General features: G+C 37.0%; 2 protein-coding genes across 4 annotated transcripts in view; one reads left to right on the top strand and one right to left on the bottom strand.

The window, feature by feature from the left end:
- The first annotated feature begins 2,012 nt into the window (after positions 1 to 2,012).
- LOC102599411 (GATA transcription factor 24-like) lies at positions 2,013 to 7,804 on the top strand. Of its 2 annotated transcripts, none has more exons than XM_015310689.1 (10): positions 2,013 to 2,655; positions 4,500 to 4,580; positions 4,654 to 4,784; positions 5,564 to 5,677; positions 5,778 to 5,892; positions 6,267 to 6,326; positions 6,677 to 6,745; positions 7,147 to 7,227; positions 7,356 to 7,394; positions 7,493 to 7,804. In XM_015310689.1, exons 1-10 carry the CDS (start codon positions 2,338 to 2,340, stop codon positions 7,505 to 7,507), a joined length of 1,023 nt encoding a protein of 340 aa, XP_015166175.1. In that variant the 5' UTR covers positions 2,013 to 2,337; the 3' UTR covers positions 7,508 to 7,804. The 2 variants fall into 2 exon arrangements, with proteins under 2 accessions (XP_015166175.1, XP_006338034.1); XM_006337972.2 differs by having other exon boundaries at positions 2,016 to 2,655; positions 7,356 to 7,420.
- Positions 7,805 to 9,068: 1,264 nt separating this feature from the next.
- LOC102599089 (protein SABRE) overlaps positions 9,069 to 22,307 on the bottom strand; it is a 51,352-nt gene continuing 38,113 nt past the window's right edge. For both annotated transcript variants that reach the window (XM_015310611.1, XM_015310636.1), the window contains 12 exons: positions 21,603 to 21,959; positions 21,317 to 21,435; positions 20,883 to 21,129; positions 18,793 to 19,017; positions 17,775 to 17,914; positions 13,054 to 13,126; positions 12,732 to 12,833; positions 12,442 to 12,624; positions 11,903 to 12,244; positions 11,645 to 11,812; positions 11,098 to 11,479; positions 9,069 to 10,775 (listed from right to left, as the gene is read on the bottom strand). In XM_015310611.1, the coding sequence (XP_015166097.1) occupies positions 10,666 to 10,775; positions 11,098 to 11,479; positions 11,645 to 11,812; positions 11,903 to 12,244; positions 12,442 to 12,624; positions 12,732 to 12,833; positions 13,054 to 13,126; positions 17,775 to 17,914; positions 18,793 to 19,017; positions 20,883 to 21,129; positions 21,317 to 21,435; positions 21,603 to 21,959 (2,448 nt within the window). In that variant the 3' untranslated portion in view covers positions 9,069 to 10,665. The remainder of the gene's footprint in view (positions 10,776 to 11,097; positions 11,480 to 11,644; positions 11,813 to 11,902; positions 12,245 to 12,441; positions 12,625 to 12,731; positions 12,834 to 13,053; positions 13,127 to 17,774; positions 17,915 to 18,792; positions 19,018 to 20,882; positions 21,130 to 21,316; positions 21,436 to 21,602; positions 21,960 to 22,307) is intronic.

Raw genomic sequence — 22,307 nt, 5'->3', positions numbered from 1 at the left:
CAATACTGAGCTCGAACTAGAGGTAATTGGTTTATTTTATTGCTGAATAGCAATCCTATGTTGGTGTAAGAATTGAATGTTTCTAAAGCTGTTTTGCACGGCCTACTTCTTAATCCATGTAGGATGAAGATTGCAACAACACCGACTATGGACCTCCTCCATGTTCCGTCTCTTATCAAGTTTCTTCATCAGTCTGCCAGTGATTCCTCGACTAAGACTTTGATGCCTTAGAAAGAAAGCCATACTATATCAACATATCTTCTTCTCATCCAACTGAAAGATTATATATACATACTACAGGTACATTTCATCACTAAAACTTTCTCAACAACTTGATGACACGATTGAGAACTATCACAAATTTTGTTCTTTTCTTTTGAAGTTTATATTGACAGATTAACAACTTAGCTAAAATTTGTTGGTTAAAGCAAAGGATCTCTCTCATGCACTTGTATTTACCGGTGTTACTTGAAGTTCAATAGGAATTTGCAGTTTCTCGCATCAAGACCTGATATATTTAGCAGTCTTTTTAATTTATATTGGATCTTGTTACCTATCTAGCATTTAGATTAAGCTTCTTTACTGATGTATATCGAATTTTGTCTCTTTGGATAATCATAATCTTATTCTGAAGAATGATCATATGATCTATACTTCCACATGTGATGACTGATGTATATTTTATTTTTCATATTCCCTCCGAGGAGAGCCTTGGAACAACAGTAAAATTGTCTCCGTGTGGCATATAGGTGATAGGTCATTAGTCCATTTGATGCTTGCATTAGGTTGACTACATCACGCCCCTATGGGTGCAGCTCTTCCTCGAACCTCGCATGAAAATGGGATGATTCTTATTTGTTTTTCTGTTTCAGCTTAGAAATGCTAGACAATGTATTTAATCAAAATCAATATGTTTAGGCATATTAGTAGAATTAAGTTGGATGAAGACAGCAGGGAGATACTGGAAATGGTACAGTATGTTTATTTTATTTTCAACAATATGGGGTTTGCATTCTCTTTGGCCATTATACCCTTTAGAAAAATGTAGAGAAGTAAAAAACACATTATCATTATATGCAAACACAACAAATTAATTAATCAGAGTTATTTTAAGTGAAAGATCATTATTTATGACATGTTTCATTAATCAATTAGTTTGGTATGAACATGTTAAGTTTATTTTTATCTTTCTACTTTTTTTTACGTGTAGTTCAGTTGGAAAACTGCTCACATCTTCGTTCTAGTGATAGAGGTGGAGGTTTAAATTCGTGTATATATCCTTTTCAAATCCCCACCCGCCTAACAGTGAAAAAAAACTATTTACCAGTACATCCACACACAAAAACACACGTGACCTTTAATTATCATTTAAGTAGTCAATTATTATAGTTTAGCATAGACTTGGATAACATAGAGTATTATATTTTTCAGAAAAAAATAATCATGAGACCGACCACTTTCCCCATACCTAATTTAATCAAGTAGCAACTTATGCTTCCAAATCTAATCCAAGATATTCTCCACGTATAATCCTATAATATATTATCCACTAAAATATAATCCAAGATTTTCTACGGATATAATCCTAAATGGTGGTATTAAGGACATGACACAATTACATCTTATTATTAATATTATTACAGATATAAAGATATGGAAAATAAGTAGTTGGGTCGAATATTAAAATGTAATAACATTGTCTAATTTATTTTTTGATTTTTCATCGGTGTTCGGAACTCACATTGAAGCTTCGACTAATCTAGATGGCGCTCTGCAAGATATTCGGAAGTGACGCTTCCAACAGAATTTTCTTTGTATTCAGAACTCGAACCCAAACCTCTAATTAAGAATGGTGCAGTCCCATCACCACACCACAATCCATATTAATTTTATTACTCATTTATTGTTGTGCGTTCTCTTCTTCATTATTTTCCACATATGTCTCCCACTATTTACTTTACATAGTTTAATATTTGCCCAAATAGAGTCTCGCTGAGGAAATTAAATACCAATGGCAGAAGCTGTAAATTCAACCATTTTCAAGGTGTGTTTTTGTTAAAAGGACTTTTGTCTCCTTCACACTTTCCTCGTCATCCTTGTTATCACCATTCTCCGTCTCTCCTAAAGATCAAACAAAACACTCTGTATCTGAATTTGATCATGAAATTCGAAGGAGAAATCCATCACGATTCAACTTAGGAGTTCAAATTTTGCTAGTAAATGAAGAAATTTGGATATTTATTTTATTGTGGATAGTGATTTTTGTTGTAAAATTAGCGTGATTTTGAAGGATTAGGTTAACGATTTCATGGCGTTTATATAGTAGATAGGAGTATCATGATGGCGGAGAATCCACGGCCATTGCAGGCGCGTCCGTATGAGGATCACGCGCCGCTGCCGTCGATACGGATGGTGGAGGAGGAAGAGGAGGAGGAGGACGATGATGACGGCGCATATGAGGATGATGGAGGAGAAGAGACTATGGATGAGGCTGAGGATGTAAGCATGAAGGTATTGAATCACCATCAATATGGAGGACAGAGCCAACAGTTGTACGGAGGCGGAGGTGGAGTTGTGGAAGTTTCTAGAACAAGTGAGCTTACTCTTGCTTTTGAAGGTGAAGTCTATGTTTTTCCTGCAGTCACTCCTGATAAGGTAGTTTCTATTTTTAGATAGATACTCCTATTTAGTTGCTTTTTTCTATTTTCTGTTTTTGGAACTTCCCATCAAATCATAGATTAGGTGCTTTACCTATTTTATTGTGCTTTTAGTTTAAATGCAGTTGTTATTTAAATATTATCGTATCTTATTGTTAAATCATTGTTACCTAACGACGGAAAGTTTCATTTTAAGTAACAACCGACCTCGTACCATATATTCTTGTAGGTTTGTCCTTTAAATTGTTGATGTGTTGTGACATTATGTAACAACGGAAAATAATACAATCTATTCAAACGTTGTATTAATCAAAGTAATACAGTACAATATAATACGATGGATTATGAAATAATAGGTAACAACTATCCAAAGTTCCAAACAAAGTGTTTCGTTTCACCAGTAGATACAATACAATGTTGTGTGCAAATGTAGTGAATTTTGAGTACACTCTTAGCTACTGACATGATGGTAACTCTGCATATACCCTTCGGGGTGGCCCAATGGTTTGGGCTTGGGACTTCCATGTTGGAGGTCTCAAGTTCGAAACCCCTTGCCAGCGAAAGCAAGGGGTTTGCCTTCTGGGTTGAGCTTGTCGCACCGGGCTTGCCTAGTGCGGGTTACCTATCCTATGTGGTTTGCAAGCTATTGCATAGGAGAGGAGGTTTTACCTTGTGCGCACCCAAAGGGTGGCGGCTGCGGGTTTCCCTTGTCAAAAAAAAAAATGATAGTAACTCTACATATTTTGTGCTCAGCGAATTTTGTGTTGTTGTAGTACTGCTATTTATTGATTAGTTGAAGTATCGGACATTGTTGAAGCGGGATTAAAGAATGATTTGGGACAAATTTTTAATCTGTATGTCTTATTTATTATTTTTCAAATGATTTTGGTGACTGACTAACTTGGACGTACCATGACTAACCCACCAATTAGCCTACTACAGCACATGAGTGCAACTTTTGCTCAAGTGTTGTAGCTGGGAGTCAAACCTTGGATCTTGCATGCCTCAACATCAGCCACCCTCTTCAGGACATATTTATGTCTTATTTCCTTTAAGAACATATTTTGTCTTTAATTCTCTACTTTAGTTTTCTACATATTTTTCTTGCATATCAAGGGCTTCTTGATGAGGCATCTGAGTTAATTGTTACTTGGTTGTTTTTTGCTCTTTCAATTCTGATTTTCTGCCGCAAGAGTGTTTTTTGTTCGATCCATCTCTTAAAAACGGCCTACTAGTGAAAAAAATTCATTTCTATCGTAATTCTAATGGAATTTGTGATTCTTTAAGTTTTCCATCCCCCTTATAGTCCGTTGGCCCTTGCCAGTCCAACTATGGAATGACATAATTTATAGAAATGGTGTCTGGCTAACTCTGCACTCTACATCCTAGAATTAATTTGGATATAGTAACTTGGCTGAGAATTTCCTTCTCTGTGCCCGTTTACTAGATATTACTCCAAAAGAAAATTCTTGAGAATATAGCTGGGAATTTTATGTGTCATTGCACCTTCTTTCCTGCTATATAAAGTTAGAAGCAGCTGCTTCCTGTGATTCACCTCTACTCAGCTTCTCAGATTCTGAAGAAATCAGAAATAGCTGAGAAATATTGGGGTTTCACTTTTATAATGGTCCTTCTCATCCAGGAGGCATGTTTAGTGAAATACGATTCCGTCTCCATCTTACATGGTATGGTGTTTTGCTTCTGTTGTCTGTCATATAAATCATGGTTCTTTCTCCGTATTTGGACAGAGTTGTTACTGTGTTGTGTCAATCATGTGTTGTTGTAGCATAATGACTGGTAAAGCTGTGGAAATTGACTCTGGCTTACTTTTGGTAAAAACAGGTGCAAGCAGTGCTCTTATTATTGGGGGGATGCGACATTCCTACTGCTGTGCCCACTGTTGAACTTCCATTCGACAACAAGGTATTCTATTCAAATTCTATAACTTGCACTACATAGTTTGATGATACTTTTGGATGATCAGTATTATTTTTAGGTTGAGGATTTGCCAAAGCAAGCTAATCTTTCGAAAAGATTTGCCTCCTTGGTTAGGTTCCGAGAGAAGCGAAAGGAGAGATGTTTTGACAAGAAAATTAGATATAGTGTCAGGAAAGAGGTTGCTCAAAGGTAAATGATATGCCTTGTTTCCATTTTTTGGTTTTCTTTGAGACTTTAACCTGGCAATGATATTTGATAATGTGAAATTGTCACTTACAAACAAATGAATAAAAGATGACATTGGTAATATAAATTGCTGTCAGCACGCTTTCTTTGATATTTATTCAACAAACCCTTTCATATCCAAGTGTTAGTACCATGGTATCAATGTCATTTTCTGACCAATTTAACATGATGTTTGTTTGTCCTCAATTTTCGTTCATCTTTGATTTTTTAGGAGTACTTCTTTGATGGAATTCACCTAATAATGTACTTGCAATATCAGTCCTTATGATGTCGTGTCATCAGCTAAATGCTGATCTCTTCACTTACATTTAGTATAAGGATCCTGTCTGTATCATTGGTTTCTCATGCAAAGATTTTGCATATATTAGATGGTGTAGTATTCATCCAAACTGAAAATGAGAAGGACAATAATTTTGATTGGAATTGGTTGTTAGCTTTTTTATAAAAGAAGAAATATGGACTTGGTCAATTTGTTTTGTAAATGTAGAATTTAAAGAATTTATCCCTGGAAGTGTATGTCTAAGTGAAAACCAGAGTCTGATTTCTGTTTAAACATGTTTTGAAGGACTGAAACATAACTTCTTTTTTTTCGCATCCCAAAAAAAATATATATATTCTGGCAAAATTTAGAAGCAATTTATTTTCTAAATTAATTAGAAGCATTTTTTGATACAGATATCAAGGTTTTGAGTAATGAACTTACTTGGCCACATGTATATTAGGATGCATAGGAAAAATGGTCAATTTGCATCTTTGAAATCAAGTTCTGGATCTTCTAGCTGCGATTCAGCCAAGAGTAGCCTTGAAGGATACGGCACACAACATTCTGTAACTGTGTGAGTTTTCATTTTTTCACACTTTAGTGCTTCAGCCTGTAGTATCTGCAACTGCTAAAGACCAATGTTTTTTCCTGCTTGATTTCTTTTGGATTATTAGTCCTGGAAAGTGTCACCATTGTGGTGTGAGTGAAAATTGTACACCAGCGATGCGTCGTGGGCCGGATGGACCAAGGACACTCTGCAATGCATGTGGACTTAAGTGGGCAAACAAGGTACGCAAGACATCCTTTTCTTTTTCTGTATTTTAATTGTCATGTTCCTGATCTTTTGTTTTTTCACGTGATAGAATTCCTGCATTCTCTTCATCTTTCTCCCTCCGCACCCCCTCTCTCTCCCCTACCTCTTCTTGATACTCCACTTTATGACTATCCTCTCATTTCTTTTGGGAGTGAGAGGTTTGAATAAACCTGCTTTCACCTATGTTCTGGGTTTGCTCTCTAAAATTGCACCAATCACCAAAATAGAATTGGCTTTGCCAAATCATGTCAGCTGATTTGTTCATTCTATTTCTTTTAACCAATATTTGTGCATTCTATTGGACTTAAATTCTTTCAAGTTTTTAATGGCTCCGTTGTTGGATGTATAGGGAACATTGAGAGATCTAAGCAAGGCAGGGAGGAAAACTTCTGTTGAACCAAACGAACTGGTATGCTTCATCAGCAAGAATGAGAAATATGTTAGTGGCTCTGAAGAACTTAATCCTCTATGCTTTATATAGTATCCTGTTATTTCTCTGTATACATGCTATTTCTCCTTCACCTAAAAGGGCCTCCTGAAAATTTCCAACTTATCCATTCATCTTAGTGTTCGTGATACATGAGAAGATCAAAGTTTTGCATTGTCCACGGGTAAGACATCCTTGGATGTCACACCTTCAATTTTGAAGGTGGAATCTTCTCCAATTGCCAGGATGGACATATATGGAAGCACTTTGTTACAAAATACTCCACCAAATATGAGCTTAATCATCTCTCAGGCATCTTATGTTGCATGCAGGGAACTCCTGACAATCCCGTGAAGGCATTTGCTGAAGGATCCCTTGATCATTGTGCTGATCTGGAAAAGGTATGCGTTGGTTTTGTAAGACTGTGTATCAATGATTAAATATTTCCTCGTATGTTATATTACACCACACTTTTCAGTAGTAATATCGAAATGGTTCCTCATAAGGTTATATTGTAGTACATTAAAATCTAATTGAAATAACACCAAAATATAATATGATTAAAAGACAGGCTGAACGAGAAAGAATGGACTCACTTCATGAGGTGCAGTCACAAGATATTAACAAGTTTATTTAGTTCTAATTCCGTTGAGCCAAATGCAATAAAAACTGGACACTGTAACAGCGTTATTTTCAGTGTTCTTTTTTTTTTTTTTTTTTGAGAAGGTAACATTTTCTTGTGTATATATAAACTTCATGATATAAAATTTTACCTTATGGAAACTTCACTGTTTTGGTTCAGAATCTATTCAGCTCTGGTAGCAATCTTGAAAATGATATTCCTGTGGGTATCTTTAGTTCTTCGAGCAATCTTGTTGAGCAGGTGAGAGTAGTTCATGATTTTTTTTTCACTATTGAAATTCTCCTTAATAAATTTATTCATGAGAGACTATTTGGATCTGTTTAGTATCTGTAAAATGCATTTTTGTCACTAAAAATTTGTGTCTGCAGGAAACTCTAGTTGGTTTTGGAAATGCTTCCAAAACTGAGGTCGTCATTCCTGCAAACTTTGACTAGTAAGTTTTGATTCTTAAAGACATCATTAGTTGAACAGAGTCTGTCTTGCTAACATTTTAAACCATGCACAGGTTGACTGCCTGTAAATTGTTGTTGTAACATACCCATTTCCTTTCTGGAGAGACGCTACTATTTCAAACTGACCCTGTTAAATTTGGAATGGTTGCCGTTGATGTGTAAAATTTGATGACTGTAAAAATGAGCAAGTAAAGATTATTGGTGCCTAACCAATACATACGAAAGTGTGATTCATTGTGTCCTGTACATCGTAAGCTAGTTGGAATTCTACACTTTGTGGTTGTATATATATATATATGTGTGTGTCGTTTGACTGTGTATATTGTAACAGCTTGCTAATACTGATAATGTCTTTGGGTTTCCGACTTCTGTGTGGATGAGCATGATTTTAACCCAGGTGTGTTATACCCATTTAATCTGCCTGATACAAAAACGGATCTACTTATTTGTGTAAACATAGAAAGCGTCGAACCAAATATTTACAATAAATGCTGAATTTCGTACAAATATCAATTAACTAGACATTGAATTGCTAATGTCGAATTTTATGCACACAGTCCGGAGCCTAAAGGGCACTTTTTTTAAAGCTAAAAGACCTAAAGGGGTTACCAAAACTTTGGTTGTTTGAGGTAGGATGTGTGACTGCCAATTTCTCTGACGGACTACTGCGGTTGTTTGCTCATTTTATTCTGTTAGGGATTCGCAGTTGCTATTACAAACTAGTAACAAAAACGTGGGATTTTTGTTAAGCAAAGATTTCTGTATGTTAATTGATAATAGAAAGAACTTTTAAAATGATCTAACAGGGAACATTTGCACTGCAAAATGTTCCAAACAGAATTAATCTATTTAATATAGTCACATCAAACTAATAGATGTTTCATTTTGTTGTTGCAGCAAGGTGATAACACAAATTCTGAATTTTATTTTTTATGTCAGACCCAGTTAAAAAAGAAAAAAACATTATGCAGTGCAGGGTGGGGCAGGTCTATGCAGGGCATGGCGCATTAAAAACACATTTTTTTGCTATGTGGGGTGGGTCCAATCTTTGCGGGTTTATCCTGCAACCACCCTGTCCTATTACCGTCCCTATATATAAGACCATGTTTGGATTGACTTAAAAGTTGATCAAATATACTTTTAAGTCAGTTTTTGATTTCTGAAAATGTTTGACAAATATAAAAAATAATTTAAAATAAGTCAAAAATAACTAAAAATAAGTTACAAAGTGTTTGGCAAAATAAAAAATGACTTAAAATAAGTTACGAAGTGTTTGGCAAGGTCTCCCCCAACTTTTTATTTTTTGACTTAAAAGTCATTTCAGTTTGCCTTTTTATTTTTGACTTAAAAGCTACTTTTTTTAAGCCAATCCAAACGGGCTCTAAGTTAACAAGCACTTGCACTCTCCTTTATAAACATTTGGAAAAGAATAAAATACTTTTATTATAGTAAGAGTGATATCTTCTAGCGGTAAATTGTAATATTTCTCTCGACACTACTAATTTTGAAAATAAGCATCAGTGTCGAGTCACTTAGGTTTAAAGGAACTCTCGCAGTTTTTGTATAAATATGTGCGTTCATTCACTCTTAACTTTCAGGTACCATCATCATGCCTCTTTTAAGTCAAAATTATCCAATAAAAATATGGACTCGGTTCCTCTTCTTTTTTTAAAAATAAAATATCTTGTCAACCTTGTACTAAACTAATTGTAAACCTGGATGATCTGAAGATCGTTATAAGCTTACGTTATTAGTGCATACATGGCATGGGGACTGGAATTCTGCCGAGACTAAATTGGCGATTGCATTAAGAACCCCCAAGGACTTCTTTTTGCACGGATATTGGCCAGCTGATGACAAAGGAATTTCAGTAACATCATGTTTCACGGAAGACAATTCTCGTTATAAAATGGTGAGCCCATCTTTGTATCTAACTTGCGTATCCCCAACTTCACCACCTGCTGGAAAAGAATAACTATACAATCTCACAGGACAAAAGAACCCAAGTGAACAAAACTGACAGCAATATTTTCTTTCGACTGTAGAATTGTGACCTTTTGATCACCGGATTGTTTATGCCAAGGGCAAACTGATGGAAACTCAACAGTAGAAGAATATCAGCCCACAGAATTACAAAGCAAACAAAAATATATATTATCGTAACTGTAATATATAACAAAAAGAAAATTATCTAGAGGTAGACATACAGATAAAGAAACGATTATAACAGATAGAGCATAGAGCTAGAAAAAAAAACAGAAACTGGTGGTAAAGGCATAGGCATTCTTTTTTTTCTCTTCACTTGACAGTGCAAAATCACAATTGACAAGTGCCCTTTTTGAACAATGAAGATAGTAATGTCAAAATTACATTGCAGAAAAATGGATCTGAACATGGTAACCTTACATCAAGAAACTACCTCAATCACATGATTTTGCACAGACCAAATTATTACTATTGTTTTGCCATATTCAGAGGTAATGAATCTTAAAAGCTGTAACTACAATGTACGATCCAATTCTCTCTAACATCAAAGTGGTGTTTAACATGTTTTATGTTAAACATAACTGATAGCTTGTATTAACATAATTTTCTTTTGACACCATATGAAGAACTTGAATCAGTACATCAGAAGTCAATAAATAATAGAAGCAAGCACAGGCAGAGTAGAAATAATGAAATATTTCTTTGCTTTGGTAATGAGACTGAAGAGTTGGGACTTTCATTTCCATTTTAGCTCCTCTGTTACAATGCATAATTTTTTTTCAGGGAACACATTCTAATTCTATTCTGTGTCTACTGTACATGTAGTAGAAACTATAAACCTTTTCTCTCTCGCTAAAGACAGGTATATAGTTACAAAAATTATGAACTCTTACAAGTCCTAATGTCGTTTGTGTTGGCTAATACAATAAATACAAGGTTAAAGAAGAAAAGAATTGACTGCAACAAAAGGGACTCACCTTTGCTCTGTTTCCAGGATAAGTCCAGAGCTCTAAGAAGGCAATGAAATGTTATTAATTGTAGACTTCTTTCCGCATGTTCTCGCAATTCTTGCCTAAGGATTTTGGAAGAGCACCTCACACTGTCAAAGTAGGAGAGAAGGATGTCACCAAATCCTAATCAATTGAAATTGCTATCATAGCGGACTGTTAAAATAACCAAGAATTGCTCCAGTCCACTTTGGATCCCATAACACACGTCATTTCAATGTCTCCAAGCTCATCTACTCGTGGAAATCCTCATAAGGTGAGGATTCACTTGACGAATCACTTCCAATTGGGGTGGTCTCTCTTGGCGATGAAGGAAGTGATTCTCTTTGTTGAGAAGATAAACCTGGAAAGGTCTTGTGTCAGTAACAATCTTTTAATAGATGACGAGATTCAGATTGGAAATCAAAAATATACTTCGAAGTGTATTTTAAAAAGTAACGGACCACACTGTCAGCCCGAATTAGGGAATGTAATATCAACCGTGACTAAGCAATTAGCAACCTACACATCATAAAATTGTGTATTGAACAAACTATTATGCTGGATTCTGCTGGCTCAAGAGAGAGGGAAGAATGGCATCCAACATTAGGTCTTCTCAAGAGGAAAATAATAGGACTCCAAAAGAGCGAACAGGATACTTTCAACATCGAAAAAGCTTCACCAACCTTTTGGTCCTCTTGAACGGAACTTCTTTGTATGCCGTCTAATCAGCTTCTTGGCTTTTGTTATGGTTAGTTGTCTAGCAAATGGAGAGAACTCTCCCTCACTTTCACTCCAGTCACCAGTAATCTCATTTTCTGCTTCACCCCTCATTGTCCGAAGCACGAAAGCCTTGGCCTTCCGACGCTGTGAATTGAAAAGGCCTTTAATAGAGGTGACAAAACCATCACCTGCACCCTCAGCGGGACGCTTAGGCCAGGATAAAGGATTTTGCTCTGATTTTCCAGCTGAACCACCATCACTATCACTGAGATTAAGATCAATATCAGGAACGCCAGGAGCACAAGTTTCCTTTTGATTATGTGCTTTATCTTTAAACTTCTTTCCCTGCATTAGTATAAGAGGACAAGGTTACTGAAGTATTGGATTCTCGTAAGGTAACCTAAGAATACATATACTTAGTACATCAATGGAAAGTATACTTAATGTGGTGAAATATCGAATAATTACAGATCATGAAACTTGGATGAAGATAATTTCAAAAGAATTAACCTGCATTCCCGTTACTGATTTTAGGACTCCCCAGATGATGTGCTTCTTAACTCTTGAGAATAGCCTCCGCCAGGTTCCCGTAAATTCAACACGATGGAATGTATCCATCAGCAATCTTAACTCACTCACAGCAAATCTTGATCCTTCATATGTAACAAGTAACTCAACCTAGCCCATGCATATTGAACATGTATTAGTTCCGAAACAGAAAAAACTGACGAAACTACAATTAGTTATTAGCCCACATAATGGACTAACCTGACTAATCTTGATATTGTGAAACTCTCTCATTCTACGAGGCCTAGATTTTTTCTCATCCTGCGTCTTGCCCACCTTTTTCTCTTCATGAGAGGAGCGGCCAGATTTGATTAGTTTTGATTCTTTGGATTTGTTGCTGTTACCTTCATCTGGCTGATCAATACCAGCAAAGGGCCCACTTGTTGAAGAAGTAGCACTTGATGAGTGCATCTGTAGCATAAGTTCATCAGCAACAGATTCAGCTACCTTTTCTTCCCATGTTCTATCAAATGATGATGTTCGTCTTAGCTCAGGGGTTGAACCACAAACAATATTAGCTTTTAAGTTCTGCAACTTTGACACCTGCAATGTTCAGGCAAGTGAAATTCATGCTTATTAAGAAGAAATATGTGAGAATGATGATATGAAGAAAATCAGATTAAGCATAAATACTGAAGAATTTGCCGATCAGTAAGGTAAACTTTACACCGAAGGAAAAGCCACTCTTCACCTATCTAGCTAAGAAGCAACCCACAATCAACCAAGGATCAGGGACTCACTTGGGAGGAATCAGCAGAAGAGGATAACTGATTTGTCGATGTAACTGGTAATGCAGAATTGCTTGATTTGGTGGAGACATGAGGATCTTTTGTTAGATGGCTACTTGATATTGGTGCTTCCTGTATTGATGAGCCTTTCCGTGCACGCCTTGAACCAGCAGTAGTGGAAAACTTCCAAACTTCCTGTAAGCACAAAAACATTTAGCAACAATATCTTGTAAATTCGTTAATCTTCACCTGAGGAAAAACTTATCAGCAATATATTTCTGATACATGGACATTACACACACCTGCCTGCGCTGGGAGTCTTGTTCTTCTTCTGGAAAAAAGTACTCCCACATCATTCTATACATCGTCTCAGTCAAATGTATCTTTAAGGGGTAAATCTCCACCTGTGCAACGGAGGAATCTAAACATGTTATAGTATTATATAAAAGAAGCCAAAATTTGAGAAAGGGTTAATCTCCCACTCAACAGCCAGGAGAAAAGTTTGACATGTTATTCAGTGTGATGAATGCCATGACCAACACCACAGAAGTGTAAAGTTCCAGACAATGACAAGTTAGCCTAGTCAAAATAAAAATAAAGGTTTAAAATCCTACGCATTGCTACCTGGAATAGTTCAAGAGGATAGTTTCCATCTTTTGGAGCCCCCTGCTTAGCATCCACGCAAAGCATCACTTTTCTGTAGACATGAAAAGTGAAACTATATGGTCAGAATTCAACAGTACAAAATCAAGAAAATTGTGGTTTCAAGAATACTTGCAACACCTAAGGCCGCATATTAGCATCCCCTAAAAACATGTATTCCATATGAGGCACATATGGTAAGATATGGCACCAAATCAACTAGCCACTGAAGTTTAAGAAGTGAATAGCAAACTGACAATAACAAATATTCAATGATCATGCTAAAGTTAATTGTTAAACTACGGAGGTAGAGGCAAAAAGCTGTATTGTAGAACATTTCCCCCCTGGTACTTGCACCTTTTGGCAAATGTAGTCATTTTTAATCTTATCTAATCTGGTATGACCGCAATCCATCTTAGCATCCGCATCTCTACAACACTCATCTTATGGATATGTTGAACTTTATCAGACGAACATTCACTACCATACAAATTGTCGGTCTTGGTTGTTTCATGGAACTTATCTTTCACTATGTAGGTATCTGTCTAGCAAATAACATCTCAGTATCACTTCTCCATTTCAATCATCCTGTTTTAATCCCTTTTTTATAAGGTCAATAATTTTATTAACAAATGGGAGCTCCGTATATAAGCCATATACCAAGACAAAGAGAACCTACAACAAGATGTAGTTCTCAACAATGGAGATCCAATCTTGCATTCAAACAGGGACCTCATAAGTACATCAAAAAGTAACTAGAGATAAAACACTTCTTTGCAATTTTACAAAATCTTGCTCCCCCCATCAAAATCCATCCTATTTCTCTCTTTCCAAATGACTCACATGATTGCTAATGGGGGCAATACTCCATGCCCTTGGACTTCTTTTTCCCTTCATATGAATCCAACTTTACAGCCTCCTTCACTGTACTCGGCATCACCCATTACATCCGAAACAACTGAGGGTCATCTTCCATAACAAATTAGCCACCTTACAGTGCAAAAGAAGATGATCAACATTTTCACCTGCACTCTTACACAAAAGCAACAACTGACATAATTGATCCTCCTCTTTCTCAGGTTTTCCACAGTTAAGATTGCACCCCTAACTGCCAACCATAAAAAGAACATTCCTCTCTCATCAGTAGCTTCTTATAAAAAGAGCTAACCCTGAATAGACCATTTCTTCTCTCCTTCCAGTTCCATACATCCAACAAGTTGTTGGGTGTGTCTAGCTCCCATACACAAAATCAAATTGTGAAAATTTTTCATCTCCCAGTCCTAAGGTTCCTTCTGAATCTTAAGTCCCAGTGAAAACCCCCTCGTGAGAATTACAAATTTGTTGGACTGGCATCTTGCTTTGGCAAGATACGCGATATAAATTAGGGAAGGCTTCCTTCAAAATGTTCTCCCCACACCACTTATGTGCCCAAAAACTAATCTTGTTACCATCCCTAGCCTTTAAAGGATATGTGTACAAAAGTCTTCCCACACCTTTATAATATTCCTCCACAAGCCGCACCCAAACGGCGTTGTAATGTTACTAGTCCTCCATCCTCCTTCCATCAGGCCATACCTCTTTGCTACCATCCCCCTCCGAAAAACATTCTCCCGCATCCCAAATCTGCATATACATTTCGCTAACAGAGGTTTATTGAACACCATGAGATCTCTAACTCCGAACCTCCCCATTCCTTTGGAGATGTGAAAAATCTCCGATTCACGAGGTGATGCTTCCTAATACCTTCAGTTGTGTCCCACAAAAAGTTGACGCTGAAGTATTTCCAACCTTCAATCACTTCGCCAGGAGCCTGCAAAAGTGCCATGAAATAAGTAGGAATGCTGGAAATCGTACTTTTAATCAATGGTTCTTTTCTCCCTTCCAATAAATGCCTTTTCTGCCAACCTGCTAGCCGCTTCTCCACTCTCTCGATCACTGAATTTCACACTGCAACATCCTTGCTAGAAGCACCCAAGCTTGAAAGAGTACCCATCTTGCAATTCAAAACCCGTGTCATCTCCTCAACGTTATCCACTAACCCCTAGAGTAATCACTGCCTACTCATTGGTAGTGAAAAAGCAAGAACATAGAAATGTTTACGAATCCAAGAGCCACTCATCTGAGCCAGCGGATTTGAATTCTGCTATGCCGGTGCGCAAAGCAAGCACGCAAGGACTGCGTAAATCTTTGGTCTGCCTATCATTGTCCATGTTGGGCTGACTCCTTTGTTTAGGCAAGAGGACCCCTACTGATATTGACTGACCTGTTGATAGGCTATAAGTAGGCCGTTTGCTATTGCAGCAAGGGCTGATCGCCTTTATACGGGCTTGGCTTCGCTATAGCTTGTAATGGTTGACAGTATTCTTGCCATATTTGAATTCCTATTATTTAGAGCTAGAAGCTTCGCCAGAAGAAAAAAATTCATTGAGATTAATCTTAAGGCCTGACATAACCTGGAACCAAATAAGGAACTGTCACCAATGATCCAGCTGGACCACCTCTACATCACAGAAAACTAATGTATCACCTGCAAGATGTGTAACTGTCACGTTGCTATGACCTCTAATGAAGCATCAAAACTCTTCACAAAATCTCCACTGACCGCCCGATCCATCATTTTGCGCAACACCTCCATAACCAAAATGAATAACATAGGAGCTAAAGGATCCCCTTATCTCAATCACCTCGAGCTCCCAAACAAACCATATGGACTCACATTCACCATAACAGAAAATCTAGCAGTAGAATCAAAATTGATCCATCTTCTCCACAAAATTCATCTTTGACATGATGTAGTCCAAGAAATCCCAATTCACATGATAGTATAAGCTTTCTCAAGATCCAGCTTACATAAAATTCTGGGCTCACCTTTCTTTTTCATGGAATTAACCACTTCATTTGCCACAAGGGCTGCATCCATTATTTGTCTCCATTTAGATATCTAAATTGTTTGCATTTTGGCACTGCACTCCCATCTAGTCTCACCTAAACTTCTCTCTTCTAATGCTTGCTTAAACCTACAATGCATGTATTCAGTGTTCTATTTATCCTAAAAACTCTTGCACTCTTAAAGTAAATCTCCATAGTTCAAGTTTTTGGTTGATACCATTGCTAGTTTTGTCAACTAACAGCATGCCATCATCACAAATAATACACCATGGACCTCATCTTACATTGTGTTGGTGCTCTTCCATGACTAGGATAAATAAGTAGGGTCTCAATGACGATCTCTGATGTAAATCTACTGTTATGGGAAACTCCTTTGTATCACCTACTGTTTACATGCTAGAGATGGTTCCTTCATACATATCCTTTACGGCATCTGTATATTTGATATAAATTCCATTCTTCTCTATCATCCACCAAAGGACCAAGTGTGATACTCTATCATCTACTTTCTCTAGGTCAATAAATACCATGTGTAGATCTTTCAAATTTTTGCAATAGATTTTCATCGATCTTAGCAAAAAATTAGCAATTGTGGTAGATCTACCAGGGATAAAAACATTTTTTCTCCTTCACTCTTGTCATGTTCCTAAGGCTACACCCTATCACTCTTTCCAAGAGTTTCGCCATATGACTTGGGAGTTAATACCACAATAGTTCGCACAACTTTGGATATCCCCCTTGTTCTGATAAATCAGAACCAGGGTAATCTTCCTCCTAGGCATCCTACCTTTGTTAGTAAAAAAATGAACAACTTGGAGACCCATCCGACCTCTCCAAGACACTTCCAAACCTATAAGGGAATACTATCTGTACCACAAGTTTTCTACTCGTCATATTTTCCATGACATCCTAATTCAATGAGTGTAGCTGAAGTTGCTATCGTTCACAGACATGTGGAGGTCTAAAATGTTATTCTCTTGGTTTGAGTTGAACAAAATACACTTCACATGGTTTAAACCCTTACCCTTCTTTTCTCCTAATTGTGCTACATAACATTTCTCTCTCTTCTTCACGTCCCTAGCCTTTGATACAAGCCATCAAGCCCCCCCCCCCCCCCGGGGGGGTTTACTAATAGCCTTCTTAGCTCTATTGTATTCTTCAAAAGCTTCTTCATCTTCTGTTTTTAACAAATTCCTATAACAGTTTACTTTAGCTTTAATAACTCATGTACATCTTCATTCCACGATCAGGATTCTTATGGTCGAGGTCCTAGACCTTTAAACACACCTAGCACTTCAGTTGCTACGTTTTTAATGCAACCCAACAATTCCTTCCTTAGGATGTTTGTGTCTCCTCCCTCTAAGTCCCAAGCTCCCTTCTCCAGTAGTATCTCCTTGAAACACTAACTGGTTAGCACCCCTTAATGCCCACCACTAATTCACGGTCGTTTGCAAGTCGTCACCTTTCTCACTCTACTCTTAAGCTTTACATCTAAGGCTACTAACCTATGTTGGGTGGTCATCACTTCTCCTGAGATAATCTTATAGTCCTTGCATGTATTTCTATCTCGTCTTCTTATAAGGATAAAGTTTAATTGCCTGTGGTTACTCCCACTCTTATAAGTAATTCGGCGAGATCCCCCTTCTTAAAATATGTCTTAGCTACAACTAAATCATAAGCTAAAGTGAATTTTAATATAGCCTTCCCTTTGTCATTCCACCATGGTACCAACCCATAGAAAATGGAAGCATAAGCACTATACAGTGTAGATATGCAACATACAGAGCAGGGAATAAACTGAAATTGTTACATACTTTCCCCATTCAGCAGGAGCATTCCATGCTGATAGAAGCATATCAGACTTGGCATTTGGTAAGCAGTTTCTCACAACAAAGTACTTTGTAGTGAACTTAGCTACCCCAACATCTTTGTAGTCACGGTCAAAATCATATATCTGCAAAAAGAAACAGCAGATTATATTCCTTTCCTTCAGTTCATCAATAATGAAACAGTTTCTGGTTGCAAGATAACTGTTTAAACACCTCAGGGATTGCATAAAGGACACAGTAATTTAAAGTTCAAGTGTCAGGGTCCTGTATCGAATTTCACTAACACCACTTCAGTTTTTATCGTGTAACTGTCTAGATAAAACTGTAGAGAAAAGTTGCACACTGTGGTATCGGAATCTATTTCCATCTAAAATGACTAGAACCAGCAACGCAATATCTGATAAACCCCAAGTCTGGCACTGAATAAAAAGCTTTGAATGACGACACCCAATTAGTGAGATACAAAATTCATGGATTTACAACTGATCTATTTGAAGAAGGTAAAACTCTGCAACAAAGTTCTCCAATTTAGGGAATATTACCTCATTGTTTTCAACTTTTAACCCCTCAAAATAAATGAAAATTTAGCTGTAGTTTATTCTTAAGTGTAATTATGTAATTGTCTAGACATTAGAGTGCTATTAATTTTTTATTATTTTTATTTTTTTTGTCATAAAAGAAAATTCAAATTCTTGTTTTTCTTTTTATCTCTTCTTCATTTTGTTAGAGAAAATATGGCAGTACAAGAACCAAAGGGAGATCACAATGAGACAGGTTAAACAAAAAGTATAACTCTAAACATCGCCAGACCTACATACCAGCATTGCATGTATGTGTTATTTATTTCCTGCGAGAATGTCAGGAATATTGCAGCCAGTTAGTTTCATATATGATCCTACTAATCATTATTTTTCAACTGGTGTTACCCTGATCAAGACTCTCTACAGGAATTTATACAAGCAAGGATAAAACCAAAAGCACTGAAGCCAATGTAGAGACTCACCATGTCATTTATCTCAGCTTCAGCAAATGATTTACCATCCACAAGCATGCTCCAAACCACTTTATTAATTTGCAAAGAGATGCGCATAGCACAAGAAGGACTTTTATTCTTTTCTTTCTCCATCAATCGAAGTTGTGCAGCTTTCTGTAGAGCCATCCTGAGAGAAGCAGATGCCGCTTTTCTAGATTTTTGAGCATTTACCAGTTCTTTCTTCAGTTTTTGCACCTGCAGAAAGTTGATTCTTTTATGCCTTCAACTTAATATACCTTATATTTCTATTACTGTAATGAATTTATATTTCAAAGGAGAACTCCGAGAAATTTGTGAACTTCACAGGCTTCACTACCAAAGGACACAAGTTACCACATGCAAACTATAACAAGCAGATATGCTCGTCAAAACCTATGGGAGATTGGATTGCATATTGGGGCATATATGGGTTTTAGAACATGGAGTCTAAGCACACATACCAATTTTATTTACGCTGAAAGTTAGGTTAAAGTGGGTATAAATAACCCTTGAACCATTTTGAAGAATATCGTTTACCTTTGCACCACCAAAACTTCTAGTTCACCAAAATAGACAGTAGAACTGTCAAAATTCTCTACCATCTTTTCATAATCACTTTCTTTTAAATTACACTGGTAACTGCACTCTCCAAAACAAAAGGAAAATAAGGGCACATATCTACAGATAGAGCCTCTCTATACACCAACAACAACAACAAACCCTGTGAAATCCCACAAGTGGGGTCTGGGGAGGGTAGAATGTAAGCAGACCTTACCACTACCTCATGGAGGTAGAGAGGCTGTTTCCGAAATACCCTCGGCTCAAATGCAGCAATTCCAGATACAAAGAAGAAAATATAGCAAGTCACAAAGAAAGCCTCTCTATACACCATTTCAAGAAATTCCTTGACACACTCACTGTGTAATTTAAAACATATAGTATCAGAATGACAGCACTACAAAGCAAAGAACAAAAAGCTACATCCAGTTACTTCTCACCTTAAAATAATTGACAAGAATTACCTAAGAACTGAGAAGGAAAAAATAGGCACGTGCAACTCAGCTATAACTTTTCAATGACAACTTAACAGTAAAACTAAAATCAAGAGAAGAGAGGCCTTGAAATCAAAGTATATTGGGCTTATTACACAAAACCAGATTTGTATCACTACAATGCACAGGAACAGATCTCTTTAAAACCTCCAAAGGGAGAAGAGAAATCTCAAAGCAACCTGAAACTTGGACAGAAGTGCAGCAAGCTTATCTCATGAAATACTGTTCACAAAAAATGGTAAATTGAAGTTGATTTGCTTATGATATGAGGAGAAACTATGGATAAGAAAAGCATGCTAAGAGAACGTGATAAGGGCCTTTTTTTGGTTTCTTTTATTATTGAGAAGGTTTTCACGATCCATCATCATTGATATCCAACTCAGACAAACCACTTTAGCCTGTACGCACACATTGACCATGTGTAATTTATAGGAAGTTGGGCCAGTGGAGGCATATGGTTAGACCGAGTCATGATTGTGCCCATTAATCGCCCCCAGCATTACTTATTAAAGTCCATGAAAAATGATAGTGCTCGGGAGAAGAGGGAAATGTAAAACCTCCTAATTCAACAGGAAGAACATCGGAGATTTGCGAATCTGCTAGGATCACGTAGTGATGGGACTAGATTATTACAAGAGAGTTTGTGACCTATTTTCACTAATGACATATGGAAGACAATAAGAAGGGATCAGCCTAGGTGAACAATATGTATTCAGTTCTTCCTTGGGATCATCTGATTGACAAGTGTCCAGGCCCAACAAAAGGACATGATGTGAGAACCAAGGTATGTAAAGGTGGACATTTACGGAGCCCTTCATGGGCACCATAATGTCCATAATTCCATGGCATTGAACAATAGTTCACGGTATAGTGGGAACTGGACCTCGTAGAAACAACTAGTAAGGAGGGCATATCATAGGATACGACTTAAGATATCATTTCATAATCAACTTCTCAAACTGGAAAAGAACTTGTGTCATACTTCACATCTAAACAATCTTAAAGTGCTTCAGAAAGTTCTTGTCTTACCAATATGGACCTTCCACCAGTAATAATCCAAAGACCCTCCTTTACCGAGTTCCTGTCAGCAGATGCATCATTATAAAGAGATAACTTCCTAATATCATCCTGGATCAACTTCTGCACTCTTTCTTTCTGTTCTAGATTCACTCTTGCCAGTTCTACCTCTTCAACACCATCAGGCACAACTTCGTCAGCCTCCTCTTCAACATCTTCATCGTCACCTGCCGGATACGACAGACTAACTTTTCGAGGCCTGATTTAGAAATTTCAAATTAATTCTGTCAAAAATTAAAGATAAATATATAGAGATGCAACTCATCACAACCAAGTACAATAATAGAGGCTTCTGAGGAATTAGATTGCAGTTCTCGAAAAGCACGTTAAATACAATAATAAGTTGAGTAATGTTAATGATTAAATATCTTAATAACAGTCCTTACTTCGGAAGCCGGGCAAATAGAAGATTGGTCAAAACATCCAGCATAACTTGGAACTGACGAGATGTCATTGTTGCTGTTATGTTATGTGAATTGAATGAAAGCTCCTTCAAAGGTTTCACCTGTGACAATAGTATAACACATAGTCATGATTGAGAACCAAGTGACGAAAAAATCAAGGGATGAAACCATAAGATGTAACAAAAAATTGGTCTGATAAGTTGAATAGAGTTCTCACAACATAAGACGACATGATTAGGTCATCACAAACTTTAGAAACAGGGAATACCTTCAAGTCGGCTGTTCCACCTTTATGCCTAGTATAGCGGAAATACATATCACAAGGCATAAAAACTCTCTCCAGTAAAGCTCCAGTGCGCTTCACTTTTGGTGAGCTTCTTCGAATTTTAGGAAGCCACTGCAGTCCAGCCCCTGGGTCTACATCAGTTGGGGCAACATGTGCCTGTACATGTTCTAACATCACAGAGTACTCCATGCGATTCCATGTCATTTCAGGTTGAGATTCACGAATTTGAACATTTCCTCCACCTAGAGCTTGTTTAATCACTTCATAGCCAATGGATAGAACTGAATGGAATGAACGAGCCAAAACACGGCCACTCACAGCCGCCAACAGAAATCTACCCTGTTAAAACAAAAAGGTGCAAATAGCATTAGCATCAATGAAAAATTAAAGCATTGCAATAGAGTTATTAGAGTTATACTAGGTTTTCCCCTTCCTTTGTATTTAGAGTCATGATTTTGGCAACCACTTCCCAATTGGGCATGGCTAAGAAATTAGAGACTTAGAGCCTGTTTGGATTGACTTATTTCAAGTTCTTTTAAGCACATTTTTAGTGTTTGGGGTAAATTTAAGAAGTGCTTATAAGCAGAGTTTTGGGCTAAAAGTATCCCTTATCTAAGGAAGTAGGTTCATTTTGGTCCTTTAAATATAACCTAAGCATTTTTAATCCCTTAGCTTTGCTAAAGTGGA

The sequence above is a fragment of the Solanum tuberosum genome, unplaced genomic scaffold, assembly GCF_000226075.1.
Source record: "Solanum tuberosum cultivar DM 1-3 516 R44 unplaced genomic scaffold, SolTub_3.0 scf00002, whole genome shotgun sequence".
NCBI classification, from domain to species: Eukaryota; Viridiplantae; Streptophyta; class Magnoliopsida; order Solanales; family Solanaceae; genus Solanum; species Solanum tuberosum.
The sequence above is the reverse complement of the archived record's forward strand: the minus strand, read 5'-3'. Positions and strand labels throughout refer to the sequence as shown.